At 45.1% G+C, this 13404-nt stretch overlaps 1 protein-coding gene across 5 annotated transcripts in view; it reads left to right on the forward strand.

The window, feature by feature from the left end:
• KIF21B (kinesin family member 21B) overlaps positions 1 to 13301 on the forward strand; it is a 66882-nt gene extending 53581 nt beyond the window's left edge. For 3 of the 5 annotated variants that reach the window (XR_014169409.1, XR_014169410.1, XR_014169411.1), the window contains 7 exons: positions 1149 to 1329; positions 2122 to 2286; positions 2533 to 2650; positions 5881 to 6051; positions 7715 to 7914; positions 8616 to 8830; positions 9696 to 13301. Coding sequence is in view for 2 of the 5 variants with exons in the window: in XM_081915372.1 (XP_081771498.1) it covers positions 1149 to 1329; positions 2122 to 2286; positions 2533 to 2650; positions 5881 to 6051; positions 7715 to 7914; positions 9696 to 9750 (890 nt within the window). In the remaining 3 variants the exon portion in view is untranslated. The remainder of the gene's footprint in view (positions 1 to 1148; positions 1330 to 2121; positions 2287 to 2532; positions 2651 to 5880; positions 6052 to 7714; positions 7915 to 8615; positions 8831 to 9695) is intronic. The other 2 variants (XM_081915372.1, XM_081915373.1) reach the window with 1 other exon arrangement.
• Positions 13302 to 13404: the final 103 nt, after the last annotated feature.

The following is a 13404-nucleotide window of genomic DNA, read 5'->3' on the forward strand; positions in this document are numbered from 1 at the left end:
GTGAGCAGTGACGTTAAAGTGCTTCACATGTGGAGTAGCCGCTGCATGGAGACAGTTTTGAGCAGGCTCAGCCTGTATGGTATATCATGTGACAAGTGCCCTCTAGATACCGTATTTTTCGCCCTATAAGACGCACTTTCCCCCCTCCAAAAATGAAGGGCAAATCTGGGTGCATCCTATGGGGTGAATGCAGGCTTTCGCACCGACCCCTCTTGCTCTCCACGCTTCAGGAAGACATCCGCAGCCTAGACAGCCCTGTGGGAGTTCCCGCAGGGCTGTCTAGGCTGCGGATAGTAGCTTGCTTCCCGGAGCGCCGGGCACCCCGAAAGCAGAGTGCCCCGCACTTCGGGAACACATTCGCAGCCTAGGCAGCCTTGCGGGAGTTCCCCGCAGGGCTCCCCACGCGGATAGCAGCCTGCCGCCCAGCGGCCAGGCGCCCTGAAGCAGAGCACCCCGCGCGCTGGACAGACATCCGCAGCATGGGGAGCCCTGCAGGAGTTCCCCGCAGGGCTCCCCACGCTGCAGATAGCAGCCTGCCGCCCGGCGGCCGGGCACCCTGAAGCAGAGCACCCGCGAGCCGGACAGACATCGGCCAGCTCCACAAGCTCGGGGGACAGCAGGGAGGCACAGCGCCCCCATCCCGCTGTTCCTCGACCTGGTTCGGTTACCCCGACTTGCTTTTGGGGGCGAAATAAAGGGGGGAAATTTTCCTTTATTCCCCCCCCCACAAAGCTAGGTGCATCCTATGGGACGGAGCGTCCTATGGGACGAAAAATACGGTATATTGCACTCCCACTATTTTCCTTGGCAAGTCAAGCATGCGTGTGCCTGCTCACAAACATGGGCATAGCAAGTGTCATGTCTCTTTCGGATAAGTGCAGTGGGTGGCAAAAAAGTTAAGGATGTCTATAAAGACATTGGTTGTCCTCAGAAAAAAAGAGAAATTTCTGCAACTGCTGAACCTTTCAAATTTGAATTAAAACAGGCTGCTTTCCATCTTATCTGCTGTATGTCCACATTTTAAAATATTAGTCACATCTTAGAATCACTGAAGAAATATGTTGCTTAGGAGAGAGTGGTGGTTTCTGCTCTCAGATGGGAAACTAGGGCACTGCTGGCACAACTGAAGTTCTCTCTTCTTTCCAAAGATCGGAGTTGCAAAATGTGGAACTTGGTGACTGGCCAGGAAATTGCCTCCTTGAAAGGCCACCCTAACAATGTGGTTTCCATAAAGTACAGTAACCACTCTGGCCTGGTGTTCACAGTCTCTACCTCTTACATCAAAGTGTGGGACATCCGGGATTCTGCAAAGTGTATTCGTACTCTCACGTAAGTACTTGGCAGCTTTCTGTTTTGCTGCTTTTGAGTTTTTCAAAGCTTCATTTGTGGCCTTGTAAGGTTTAACAAAGTGGGGTTTAAGAGCATAAGTCATTGCTATCCATGGTCACACAACATGGTGCCAAATCATCCATTGCGCCATAAGGCAGGGGAAAGTGAACTGTGAGATCCCACAAGCTGCTTCTGATTGCTGATGTTTGGATAGCATTGTATCTGCAGGTGCTCCTCACCTGCTTGCTGGTCTACTATGTCCTGTTTTGCAGTGGAACGCAATGCTCCACAGGGCACAGCTCCTTTGCCTTGACATCTGACACAGGGCCATCTCTCTACCCACCAAACTTGCTTCCTCCAACATCTACAGGCCAAATTATGCATGTCATTTGTCACATGCTTAGTCCTATTGTGCAATGTGCAAGGATGAACATAGCAAAGTCACATCAGGACAGTCCCAGTCAAGGAGCTCCTGCACTGACTTTTTTTAAGAATAAAAAATGGCACACCAGGTCTAATCCTGTGACAAACCCTCAGCAGGCTCTCCTTTCAATCTGCTAGAACTGTACCTTTGAGGAATAATTCCTTCCAGGTGATCTGTGGGTTTGAAAACATATTGCTGTTCCTGGTCCTCATGGAGTTGAACCTTTATTTTGGAGCTGCTTTTGTCTGAGTAGCCTCCTCTGAAAGGCAAAGGCAAATCTGCAGTCTCTTTCTTGCCCTGCAGCTGAACTCCATTCCTGCTTCTGTGAGACTCCCCTTCATATCTCTTTCCCTCTTTCCCTCTATTAGTTCTTCAGGCCAGGTGATTGCCGGGGATGCCTGTGCTGGCACCTCCACCCGCACCATCACCAGTGTGCAAGGAGAGCACCAGATCAACCAGATTGCACTTAACCCCACAGGCACCATGCTCTATGCAGCCACTGGCAATTCTGTCCGCATCTGGGAGCTAAACAGGTGAGAGGGGGTGAACTGCCTACAATTCCAAACTGTTTGGAAATCTGCAACAATGCCCAGAAGAGAATGGCAAGAGACTGTTGCCATGACCCAAACTCCTCAATTACTCACACTGAAGAACTTGAAACTCAACCCCTTTATGAATACATTTAGTATCTGGGCATTACTTGGGGAGCAGTTAGCCTTGGGGAGGGGGTGTTCCTGCTGTTAATTTCTCAACATTACCCTTTCTGCTTTTATGACTAGGTTGCAGCCCATTGGGAAGCTGACAGGCCATATTGGGCCAGTGATGTGTCTCACGGTGAACAGGACTGCAAGCAACCATGACCTAGTCATCACGGGATCTAAAGATCACTATGTCAAGGTATTGGACATAATAATTACGTTTTGCTGAGTTCACTGTTGGCAGCATCCTTAGTCCCCGCCCCCCCTTTGGCAGCCCAACTGTCTGTGTCTCCTGTCTTTGGAGAACCCTACAAAATACTCAAGGCCAAACCCTTTCCCCCCCTAATACACACTGCAATTTCCAGACATTTCGTTCCACATAACCAAACATACTTAGGGAAGAATTCAGAGTAGCACTATGTCAGTTAAATCAGTGCAAGGATTTCAGCTTGCTAGAGGGAATGAGTCCTCCTCTCCTCTCCATATGCCATTCTGGGGGCTATTCTCCCCAATCAAGTCAATTGGGTGGGGTACATGGGCAGAGAAGGGGGAGAAAAGCCCTGTTTCACCAGTAGAAGTCATTGCACAGCCTTCCATTAGCAAGACTCATTGGTTGAATCCATTCCATTATTTTTAAGAGTTACTCTGGAGCAGGGAAAGGTATAGGACTACCTAGCACAATGCCTACTTTTCTGAAAGCGTGGGACACTGAGCCCAGGGTTAACTGCAGAATGAAAAATGGGAAGGCACCCGGCCCTGATGGACTAACTGCCAAATATTATAAAATACTAGGAGATCATATAGCCCCAGTGCTCAGCGAGGTTATTAACAACATCCTCCAGGGAGGAAGGATCCCAGAATCATGGAGGGAGGCACACATTACGCTAATACCAAAAACAGAAACAGAGAAAACGGATATAAGAAACTATAGACCAATCTCCCTGCTCAATAACGACTATAAGATCTTTGCAGATATTATGGCGAGCAGGCTTAAGAAGTACTTAATGAGATCCATCCATAAAGATCAAGTAGGTTTCTTACCGAATAGGCAGTTAAAAGATAATGTCAGACATCTAGTGAACATTATCGAATATTTGGACATGAAGATAGATACCCCGGCAGCATTAATTTTCATTGATGCTGAGAAAGCATTCGATAATGTTTCTTGGAATTTTTTGATACGGTGTATAAAAACAGTAGGAATAGAGGGGCCCTTTCTAGAAGGGATAAAGGCAATATACTCAGGGCAAAGGGCAAGGCTGATTATAAACAATAGCCTCTCCAGTCCTTTTACAATAACGAAGGGCACAAGACAAGGCTGCCCGTTATCCCCCCTTCTCTTTATTATGGTCCTAGAGATACTGGCAAATAAAATAAGGGAATCATCAAGAATAAGGGGGATAAAAGTTGGAGAGAAAGAGTACAAGCTAAAGGCATATGCCGATGACTTGGTGCTAACTTTAGAGGAACCAATGAACAGTGTTAGTAATACTGTAAAGATCTTAGAAGAATTTGGCAAATTGGCGGGGTTCAAATTAAACAAGAAAAAAACTAAAATTTTAGTGAAGAACCTGGATGAAGTAGCAAAGAACCAGTTGGAGCATCAAAGTGGTAAAAAAAGTTAAGTACCTGGGAATATGGATATCGCCAAAGAATATAAACCTATTAGAAGATAATTACACCAAGGTCTGGAAAGAAATTAAGAGAGACCTGGACATTTGGAATAGGTTGAAACTGTCTTGGACAGGAAGGATGGCTGCGATCAAAATGAGCATCCTACCAAAACTACTGTTTTTATTCCAGAATATTCCTATAATTAGAGGAACATCATGCTTTAAGACCTGGCAAAAAATGTTGACGAAATTCATATGGCAGGGGAAAAGGGCCAGAATTAAATTCAAACTGCTGACGGATGCGAGAGAGAGGGGGGGCTTCACAGTCCCAGACCTAAGGCTCTATTACGACGCTGCCTGCCTCTGTTGGATAAAAGATTGGGCGACTTTAAAAAACCTAGACTTATTGGATCTTGAAGGCTTTGATGCCAGGTTTGGCTGGCATGCCTATTTATGGCAAGATAAAGGTAAAGCCCATAAAAGCTTCTCAAATCACATTATTAGAGGCTCCCTACTTGAAGCCTGGAACAGGAATAAAAAAGTAATTGAAAGCGGCACGCCTTGGTGGATCTCTCCAATTGACATTATAACGCTCAAAAAAATAAACCAAGAAGGGGATAGATGGACATATGAGGATCTCTTAGTTAAACTGGAGGGTGGATGGAGAATCAGACCCTACGAGGAGCTAAAAGGAAAACTAAATAGCTGGTTACAATATCATCAGATTAATGCGTTGTGGCTTGAGCATAAAAAAACAGGGATGAGTGAAAAAAAATCGAAATATCAGGTAGAAATATTGGAATCTAATAGCAAACTCCTCTCTAAAATCTATAAACAAGTGTTAATCTGGGAAACCAGAGATGAGGTAGTTAAGGGGGTCATGGTTAAATGGGCCAGAGATCTGGGACATAATTTGGAACAGGAGAAGTGGCAGAAACTATGGAAGAAGGGCATGAAGTTCTCGGCATGTGCTGCTCTCCGAGAAAATCTAGAGAAGATGATGTACCGATGGTACATCACCCCAGCAAGTCTGGGGAAGATGTACAAAACCGGAGACAGCACCTGCTGGAGATGTAAAAACAAGGTGGGGAACTTCTTTCATATGTGGTGGACCTGTGAGGTGGTGAGAGGATTCTGGGACCAAATTTATGAGGAACTAAAGAAAATTTTAAAATATAACTTCCCTAAGATACCGGAAGCGTTTCTCTTAGGAATGGTAGGAGAAGAGATTAAAAGAGAAGATGAAAACTTCTTCCAATACGCCACGGCGGCGGCCAGGATCGCATTGGCGCAGAATTGGAAAACACCTAACACCCCCACAGTTAAAGAGTGGCAGATGAAACTATTCCAATATATAGAACTAGCGAGATTGACACAAAGAATTAGATATCAAAATAATACTAAATTAAAAAATGACTGGAGTAAATTTTTGGGCTATGTCGAAGTTACCTATGGAATGATGAAAATCTCAGTGGATGGAATTTAATACCTGTAATGTTTGAATATTTGTAATGATAATGTAATCAGCGAGTAAACTATAAGGATTTTACAACCCAAACCGGGAAGGATGGAAGTCACAATGTACGGAACGATGTTTTATTATCTTTTTTTGGTTTTTTTTCTTTCTTTTTCTGTCTTTTTCCTGCTTTCTTTTTTTTTTTTCCTTTTTCCTTTCTTTTTTGATCCCTTATTGTATGTTCTGCTGTGGTTTGTAGATGATCGTATGATTTGTGTAAAAAATTTAATAAACAGAATTAAAAAAAAAAAAAAAGAACCTGGGCTGTGGATTCTTATTTTGCCACTTCTCATTTTGCAGATGTTTGAGATTGCAGAAGGTGTTGTTGGGAACATTGGCCCCACTCACAACTTTGAACCCCCACATTATGATGGCATTGAGTGCCTAGCTATTCAGGGAGATGTTCTCTTCAGCGGCTCCAGGGACAACGGAATCAAGAAATGGGACCTGGACCAGCAGGAGCTCATCCAGGTATGAAGGATGCTGGGTTTTCAAAGACAGAGGCAGTATACCATTTGTGTGGTGTGAATTATGCTGAGGGTGTCAATATACAGTTGGTGCATAAATTCCTCCTGTAGTGCAGGGGTAAGAAGGCCCCATGCTGACATCCCTGAAGGGGGCGGACCATGAGGCCAGTGGAAATTTGAGATGCTGAAATTCAGATAGGGCATGTACCCCATACACATTAAATTTGTTTGCAGCAAGTATGGTCTCTGCATATGTGTACCAGCCATGATTGTATTGAGCTCAGTAAGCCTCTTTGAAAAAACAGGGTGGTTATGCTAGAACAGGCATAGGCAAACTTTGGCCCTCAGATGTTTGGGACTACAATTCCCATCATCCCTAGCTAACAGGACCAGTGGTCAGGGATGATGGGAATTGTAGTCCCAAACATCTGGAGGGCCAGAGTTTCCCTATACCTGTTCTAGAGAGAGGACCAAATCTCTTGGAGCACTGAGTTGCTGGCAGTATCTAGTAGAACCAGGTGCCCTCCAGATGTTTAGGGCTACCAGATTAGGGAAAGCAGTTGTAAAAGAATCCTACTATCTTCCTTTAATAAGTTAATATTTCCATTGTATATTTTCCCAGCAGTCAAACAACATTGGCCCTCAAAGTCTTGTTGGGGGCCTTATCTATTGCCTATGTGTTGTATTATTTATTATTCTAGCTATTTAGTGGTCCTTGACTTGGTTATCTAGTATACTACAGGTAACAAGCACAATTAGTCCCAAGGCCAAGTGTGCCAAGTTTGGGGAGCTTGGGGCAACTCTCATAATCCCTAGTCATTGGGCATGCTGACTGGTGCCAGTGGGAGTTGGGGGTCTAAAAACATCAAGCAAGCCACAGATATTCCACTGCTGATCTATGCCCTTCAGTGCACTATTTTAGAGTTAAATGGATAAAACTGCTTATAGAGAACAAGTATCTCTGATGTTATCCTAATCTTCCAAGCCTCTGTGTGGGTCCTATAATGGGTGACCATTGGCAAGAGCCGTGGGAAGGCCAAGCCAACAGCCATTATGAGTGCAATCCAGTAACTTCTGTCTTTGCCAAATGTGTCACATAAGAACCAAAGGAAGGAAGTTGTCCTGGCTTAGTTAAGGATTGGAATCCCTGTTGAAAGGGTCGGCCCTGCTCATGCAGAATTCTCCCCTTGTTGCTGCAGTGTTCACAGTTTTCAAGTGTGTGGCCTTGCTTTTGCATAGCCAGTTCCCCATTTCAAATTTAGCCTCAATTCCAGGTGGTGATATCGATCTGCAAACATTTGTTCAGGTTTCTGAGGTGTGTCAGCTGGGTGTCCTCATTTTAAGACTGTTTACATTATTAGGAACAAGCCCAATGAAAGAATTCCCCTGCATTTGCAACATTGTTGTGTGGGCCAATTGGGTTTTAGCTGCCACTATGCCATAACCTTCAGGACAAATTAATGGCATGGTGGCATTATTTTTATGGCACAACCAACACCTACAATGAATGGCAGTGTTATTCCAGTTCTTCTTTAGTATCTAGTCCACTCCCTTGGGCTTTGTTTTAACTCCCAAGTCATCTCATTCAGAAATCCGTGGGTGGAAAAGTTTTTGGGGTGTGGCAACAGGCCCTTGCTAACTCAGCTCATTGTGACTCCTGTTTCTAGCAAATCCCAAACGCACACAAAGACTGGGTTTGTGCGTTGGCCTTTGTGCCTAGCCGGCCCATGCTGCTGAGTGCCTGCCGTGGTGGGACAGTGAAGGTCTGGAATGTCGATAACTTCACCCCCGTTGGGGACATCAAAGGGCACGACAGCCCCATCAATGCCATCTGCACCAATTCTAAGCACATATTCACAGCTTCCAGGTGAGTGTTGAGGGCAAGGGCTTCTCTTTACCATGAACTCTTTGCCCGCTGCATCCCATCATGTGTAGTCAAGCTGCTCAAAAAAATGAGGTACCACCAGAGATGAGCTGGTTATGGGCCCAAGCACCTGGTTGACGGAGGAGCCAGAGGAAGCCATTGCTTCTGTGGCTGCCCTGCTCACAGAGCCATAGTGCAGTGGTGTCCATCTCAACACCGATCTCCCAGAGTCGCTTACTGTGCATCCTTGAGACCAAGGAACGGCTTTTTCATGGTTCTTTAGTTCACCTCTTCCTCATCCCATCTCCAGCGAGATTCTGCATGGTGCTTCCTTGTTTGTACCTAGGGTTGATTTCTGGCACTGCCCCTTACGAAAGGGTGCCTTGCTGTAGTAGCCAGTGATTAGCACCTAAGGACATAGCTCCTCAACTGAGGCACAACAAGCTGGTTTGTCCCAGCAGTCACGAACTGAACTGAGCCGCAGGGACTCTTGGTAACCCATCACGGTCCCATGGAGATTCTGGCAGAGCAAGGGCCAAAGACTTGGCCAGAGGGCTTCCCCAGGGAGGGCAACCCAGGCCCCACCACTCACTCTCTTCCCCTTTGGAGTCTCTAATCTCCTCTTTTCCGACCATGTTTCTTTTTTCCTTTTCTCTCTTCCTCTCTCTGTCTCTCTTCTCTCTCTCTGTTTCTATGTGCCACAGTGACTGCCGGGTAAAGTTATGGAATTACGTGCCTGGGCTCACCCCCTGCCTTCCACGACGCGTCCTTGCCATCAAGGGCCGTGCTACCAGTCTGCCTTGACCCTCCTCCTGTCTTCTCTACTCTCCTGCTCACTTTTTCTTGCTGTGTTCCCCCTTCCCCTCTTTCTCGTCCCTAACCCCTTTCTCTGCGAGCTGATCTCAGCTGCTTCTTAACGGTATGCAATGCTTACTTGCTTTTCTTTCCCTTTAGGGCAGTAAGTGCAGGTGTTTTCCAAGGGAGACATTACTTCCCAGTTCACCTCCAAAGTGGGCATGCAAAAAAAACCCCATCTCACTTTCCTCCTTGACATGCCTGCTTGGTTGCATTACTAAGGCTGCATGCTTCACTTGGAAGCCTGTCCCACTGAAATCAATGAAGCTAACCTCTAATAAACTATGTTTAGGGTTAGCGTGATTTATGTGGAAATTGTTCAGTTTGATTGTGTGTTTTTTAATGTTTTATTTATTGTTTATGACTAATTTTGTTATGTTGCAGTTACGCATTTCCCTTCATGTTGTAAGCCACCTTGAGCATGGTTTGAACTGTGGAAAGGTGGCATACAAATAAAATTGTGTGTGTGTGTGTGTGTGTTGTGTGTGTAAATGTCAATGGGGTTCATGTAGGGGGTGGGGGAGTACAACCCCCAAGGCAGGTCCCAATTTGAATTCTGGTTTTGCAGTAAGTGAAGGTGTTTGAATTCTTTCCCTCTTGCTTTAAACAGGGCATTTGTTCTGGAATAGCCCATGTGCCTACATGGTGTCCTTGGGCATTGCAAGAGAGTGAAAGGCAGGAGGGGAAGGATTTGGGTGGGAAATCAGCACAGTGCCCAGATCAAGGAGTGTGGGCCAGATTGGGAGCCCATGTGGCTGCTTTTCCTTCAAAATAAATATTCACCTATCTACTAAGCACACTTTTTACAAGCATGTTATTTATGTAATCTGTGGTTTGCACCTCCATTTCCCCTTTATCTGAGCTTGTTTAGTGTTTGGTTCTTGACTTTCTAAATGTCATATTCCCACCTTTTCCTCTTCATTCCCCAGTGACTGGACAGTGAAACTCTGGAGTGCAAGGAAGCTACTGAACAGCACAACCTAGATAGAACCTGGGGGACTCCCTGGACAAGGTGACTGTGGTGGAGGTCACGAGAAGACAAGATGTGGCGCTCTTGTTGAGCCTGGCTTGCAAGGGTAGGACGTGCTTAGCTTCCCACCAGAATCTCACACACTCAGGGCTTCAGGAAAAGATGGCACTCTGGCTTTTTGGTACCATGTGCCCCAGTGAGTGAGTTGGTTGGATGGTGCGAGGGAGCCTTCTTTCCTTTCCAGTTTCCATGCTCCATGTCTCTTTGCTTGGTAGGATTTTGCAATGACACTGAACTGTGAAACTCCCACCATGGCATTGCCAGCCAAGGAGGAAGGTCAAGCTGAGGCATTTGAGAGCATTTCTCCCATCAGAATCCACATGCCACCCAAACAGGCACACCCCCCCCCCCGGCTATGTGAGAAGCTCTGCAAAATAGGTGGTTTTAGGTGTTCATAGACCAAGGAGGTTTATCAAGGAAAGGTGCAAGAAACCTCATTCCTCACTCCATCACGCCTGAGCAATCCATACCCATCGACTCCTATGGCCGCCCTGTGCCCTGCTTATGGCATTCCTTCAGAGCTTAACAGTGAAACTGACCAGAGGAAATCTAAATATGCCAGCTGCTTCCTGGATGTGTTTCCTGCATAGCTGATTGTTGTGTTTTAGAGGGTATTTCTTGTTCTAGTTAGATCTTTCATGAGTGTTAATGCGCTGGCTTCCTTTCTCATATTTCCACCACTGATGGGCTGTGTGTATGTGTGTGTGTGTGATTTTATGAAGGGGGGAAGGGTGGGTGGCAAAGTTAGCCACCTTTTTTTAAATGTTAAGCACATGTGATATTTCTGAGTTTTCACTCCAAAAGTAGAATCGCCAAAGGTTTTCATTTTCAAATGCTTAGAGCCCTACCAAGAGAACATAAAAAAGAAAAATCTCTACTGTATAAGTGAGGCCTGTCAAATGGGTGATGGATAATATGGGATTTGGATTGTCACTTTTTCTTCAACTGTGGAATCAAGATTTCTGTTAGTTTGGAAGAATGGTTGCTTTCTGTGTTCCAGCTTCAGACTTGAAATTGTAATGCTGGTCCCTTTTTTCATAGTGCTAGATATCCCAGGAGGGGGAAAAAAAGATGTGAGCTACTGGAATATGTTTTTGGATTCTCCCTGGGAAAGTCTTCAGAGGCAGCCTGGGGGAAAACATGCATTATTTCAATCTGTGAAGCTGTTTACGTTGTCCTGTTCCAATACGAGAAAATAATAATGGCAACAGAAACTGACTCTCTCCCCTCAGGTGGAGAAAGGACCCTTTTAAGTATTGGAACAGAAATGTGTGAGTTTTTTCTTTAGATTTTTAACAGGGTAAGAAACACTTGAACAAGCGTGTGGTGATGCGTTCCTGTATTCACATTTCCCCAGATGTGGGATGAGGAGACTTGCCCTCTTAGTCTTGCCCCATCACCTGTTTACTTACACCTGCTTGGCATCCGTTCATGTCAATACTCATGTCTTTATAATAGACTCTGCAACGAATAAGCAGGAGAAGCTTCTCTCTCTGTGCTTCAATCAACTTGAATTTTCACTGGTGGAGTTTCAACCCACTTAAGTGTTCTCATGGACCCTGTGTGAGCATCACTTTGCAAGAGATGAAGCTTTCTGTTTGTGTGTAACACAGCAGGGCTGTCCCAGCCCTCACTGGAGAGTCACAGAGCACTCCTCAAAACCTTCGTTTCCTCACTTGGTTGTTAATATGTGGTATAAATGGACTTTTGACATGCATTGTGCTCTCCTGACCAAGGACCAAGTCCATGCCTCAACCAGCAGACTTGGGGTAAGCAGCACACTGGTGGACCATTCCACAGCTCTGCCCCCTGGTTTATAGGAGTCTTCTGCTCTAATAAACTGGGTTTGGGTGTGAACTTCATCCACTCCATGCAGTGAAGCTGCAGATTCTTCCATTGGGAGTAGGTTGTTGTACTGTAATTCTGTATGGGTGTTCAAAAGGTTCTGTGTATTGTCTTGTGCATTCTTTGGGGCTGGGGGAGCAGGGGGGAGAGGGTTGTGTGTATGTGCACGCGCATGAGTGAAATTTTAAAAGGGTGAGGGCTTGTTTTGAGTTAACCTACCTCATGGTCCAAGGTGTCTAGTTCTACTCTTCGAGGGTTTTTTATGTTAATAAAACTTGAATTAGTCTGGGGAACGCACATTACCACTGACCCCTAAGTCCCAAAAGTGAGATGAAGGCAAGGCGAAAGCAAGTGTGCTTTGCCTTCGCTGTTGACTGATTTACATTCAAGCTCACAGCTTGTACTGTGTCCACCAGCAGCACCAATTTTAATAAGCTCTTCTTAAATGTTAAGACTGATATTTATTGAATCATTTGCGGTCTTCTCGTGACTTAGCATTCTCCGCTGAGAATAACAGAGAGGTCCAAGTGATTCAAGCCTTGGAAGAGGGACCATCTTCCATCGGTAATGAAATCAGCACAATCCTCACGCCTTCACATGGCTACATGAGCTATCTTGTCCGATATTTTCAGAAGCTTGTAGTCCACCTGTGAATGTAGTTGCCTGTAAAAAAAATATATTCTAGGAATACATTGTGAATTAGCTGCACACAGTTCACCTAAAACTTCCTCCATTCTTCCTTGGAGGAAGTCTGTTTAGTACAAGAAATATGAAATGTCTTGTAAAGTATTACTTGATATACCTGAAAGCACTGTGCCAGACAGCACTCTGCTTAACTGTTAAATTATTGACCATATTGCCATATAGTCCCATGTGCCTCAGTGCTATTGCTAGCTTTTTAGGTATGGGATTATATTTTCTCATATTGAAGAAGCTACCCCCTTCTCTTTATTTTTTAATAGTCCTGATCCAAGCAACATGACAAAGTGCAAAACCCTGCAAATGAAATTGGGTGCAAACCAGGAGAGCCATTTTACCTCCTATGAACAGTTACGTGAAGCACAAGGTGGGAAGGGTCAGAATCAGCAAGCTGAAAACATCGTCTACTTTGAGTAGCCCTTGGGAGTAAATGTGCATGTTCATTAAGAGGACACTGTCATTAACGAGACTCAAAAGTGGGTTTGCACAACCTGCTTGATTCATCTAGCAGCCCTGGGAAAATCTCTGCCAGGTTCTCCTGGTGTTCTTAAGGCTTTGCTCCTGGTGGTAGGATAGCATGCACCATCCCTGCATTCCAAGAAAGGAGCTGGGGTGAAAGACGCCCCCTAAAGTGCATCAACACCATAGGCCCGTTTGCTCCACCTCTTGGTTTATGTATACATATATAATCATGTTTCAATTGACAGGTGCCTTTTCTTGCCCTGAAAGGTGTTTTCTCCCCCTCAAGGCTGGCGTGTGTGTTCAGGGCTTCTTTGGGGGTTTTGTACCATCCGGCAAAATGGTCACACGTATGTATGTGTGTGTGCGTGCGTGTGTACATGATAAGGTGTGTAATTATTTTATACCGCTATGTAAATAGTGTAAGTTATTTAAAGCTCCCGCTGTACATGGTTTTCCAATGAATGTGTTTGTTCCTCCTCTTAATAAATAAACATCAAAAACAAGATCTGAGAATAATTCTTTTTAATAAAAATAAAACAGGCCATTAAGTGTAAGTTCAAAAGGCTCTTTCAGTGGTACGAAGATTGATCTGATGAGGAAAT

This window comes from Podarcis melisellensis (genome assembly GCF_964234715.1).
Source record: "Podarcis melisellensis genome assembly, chromosome: 6".
In the NCBI taxonomy this organism is placed as follows: domain Eukaryota; kingdom Metazoa; phylum Chordata; class Lepidosauria; order Squamata; family Lacertidae; genus Podarcis; species Podarcis melisellensis.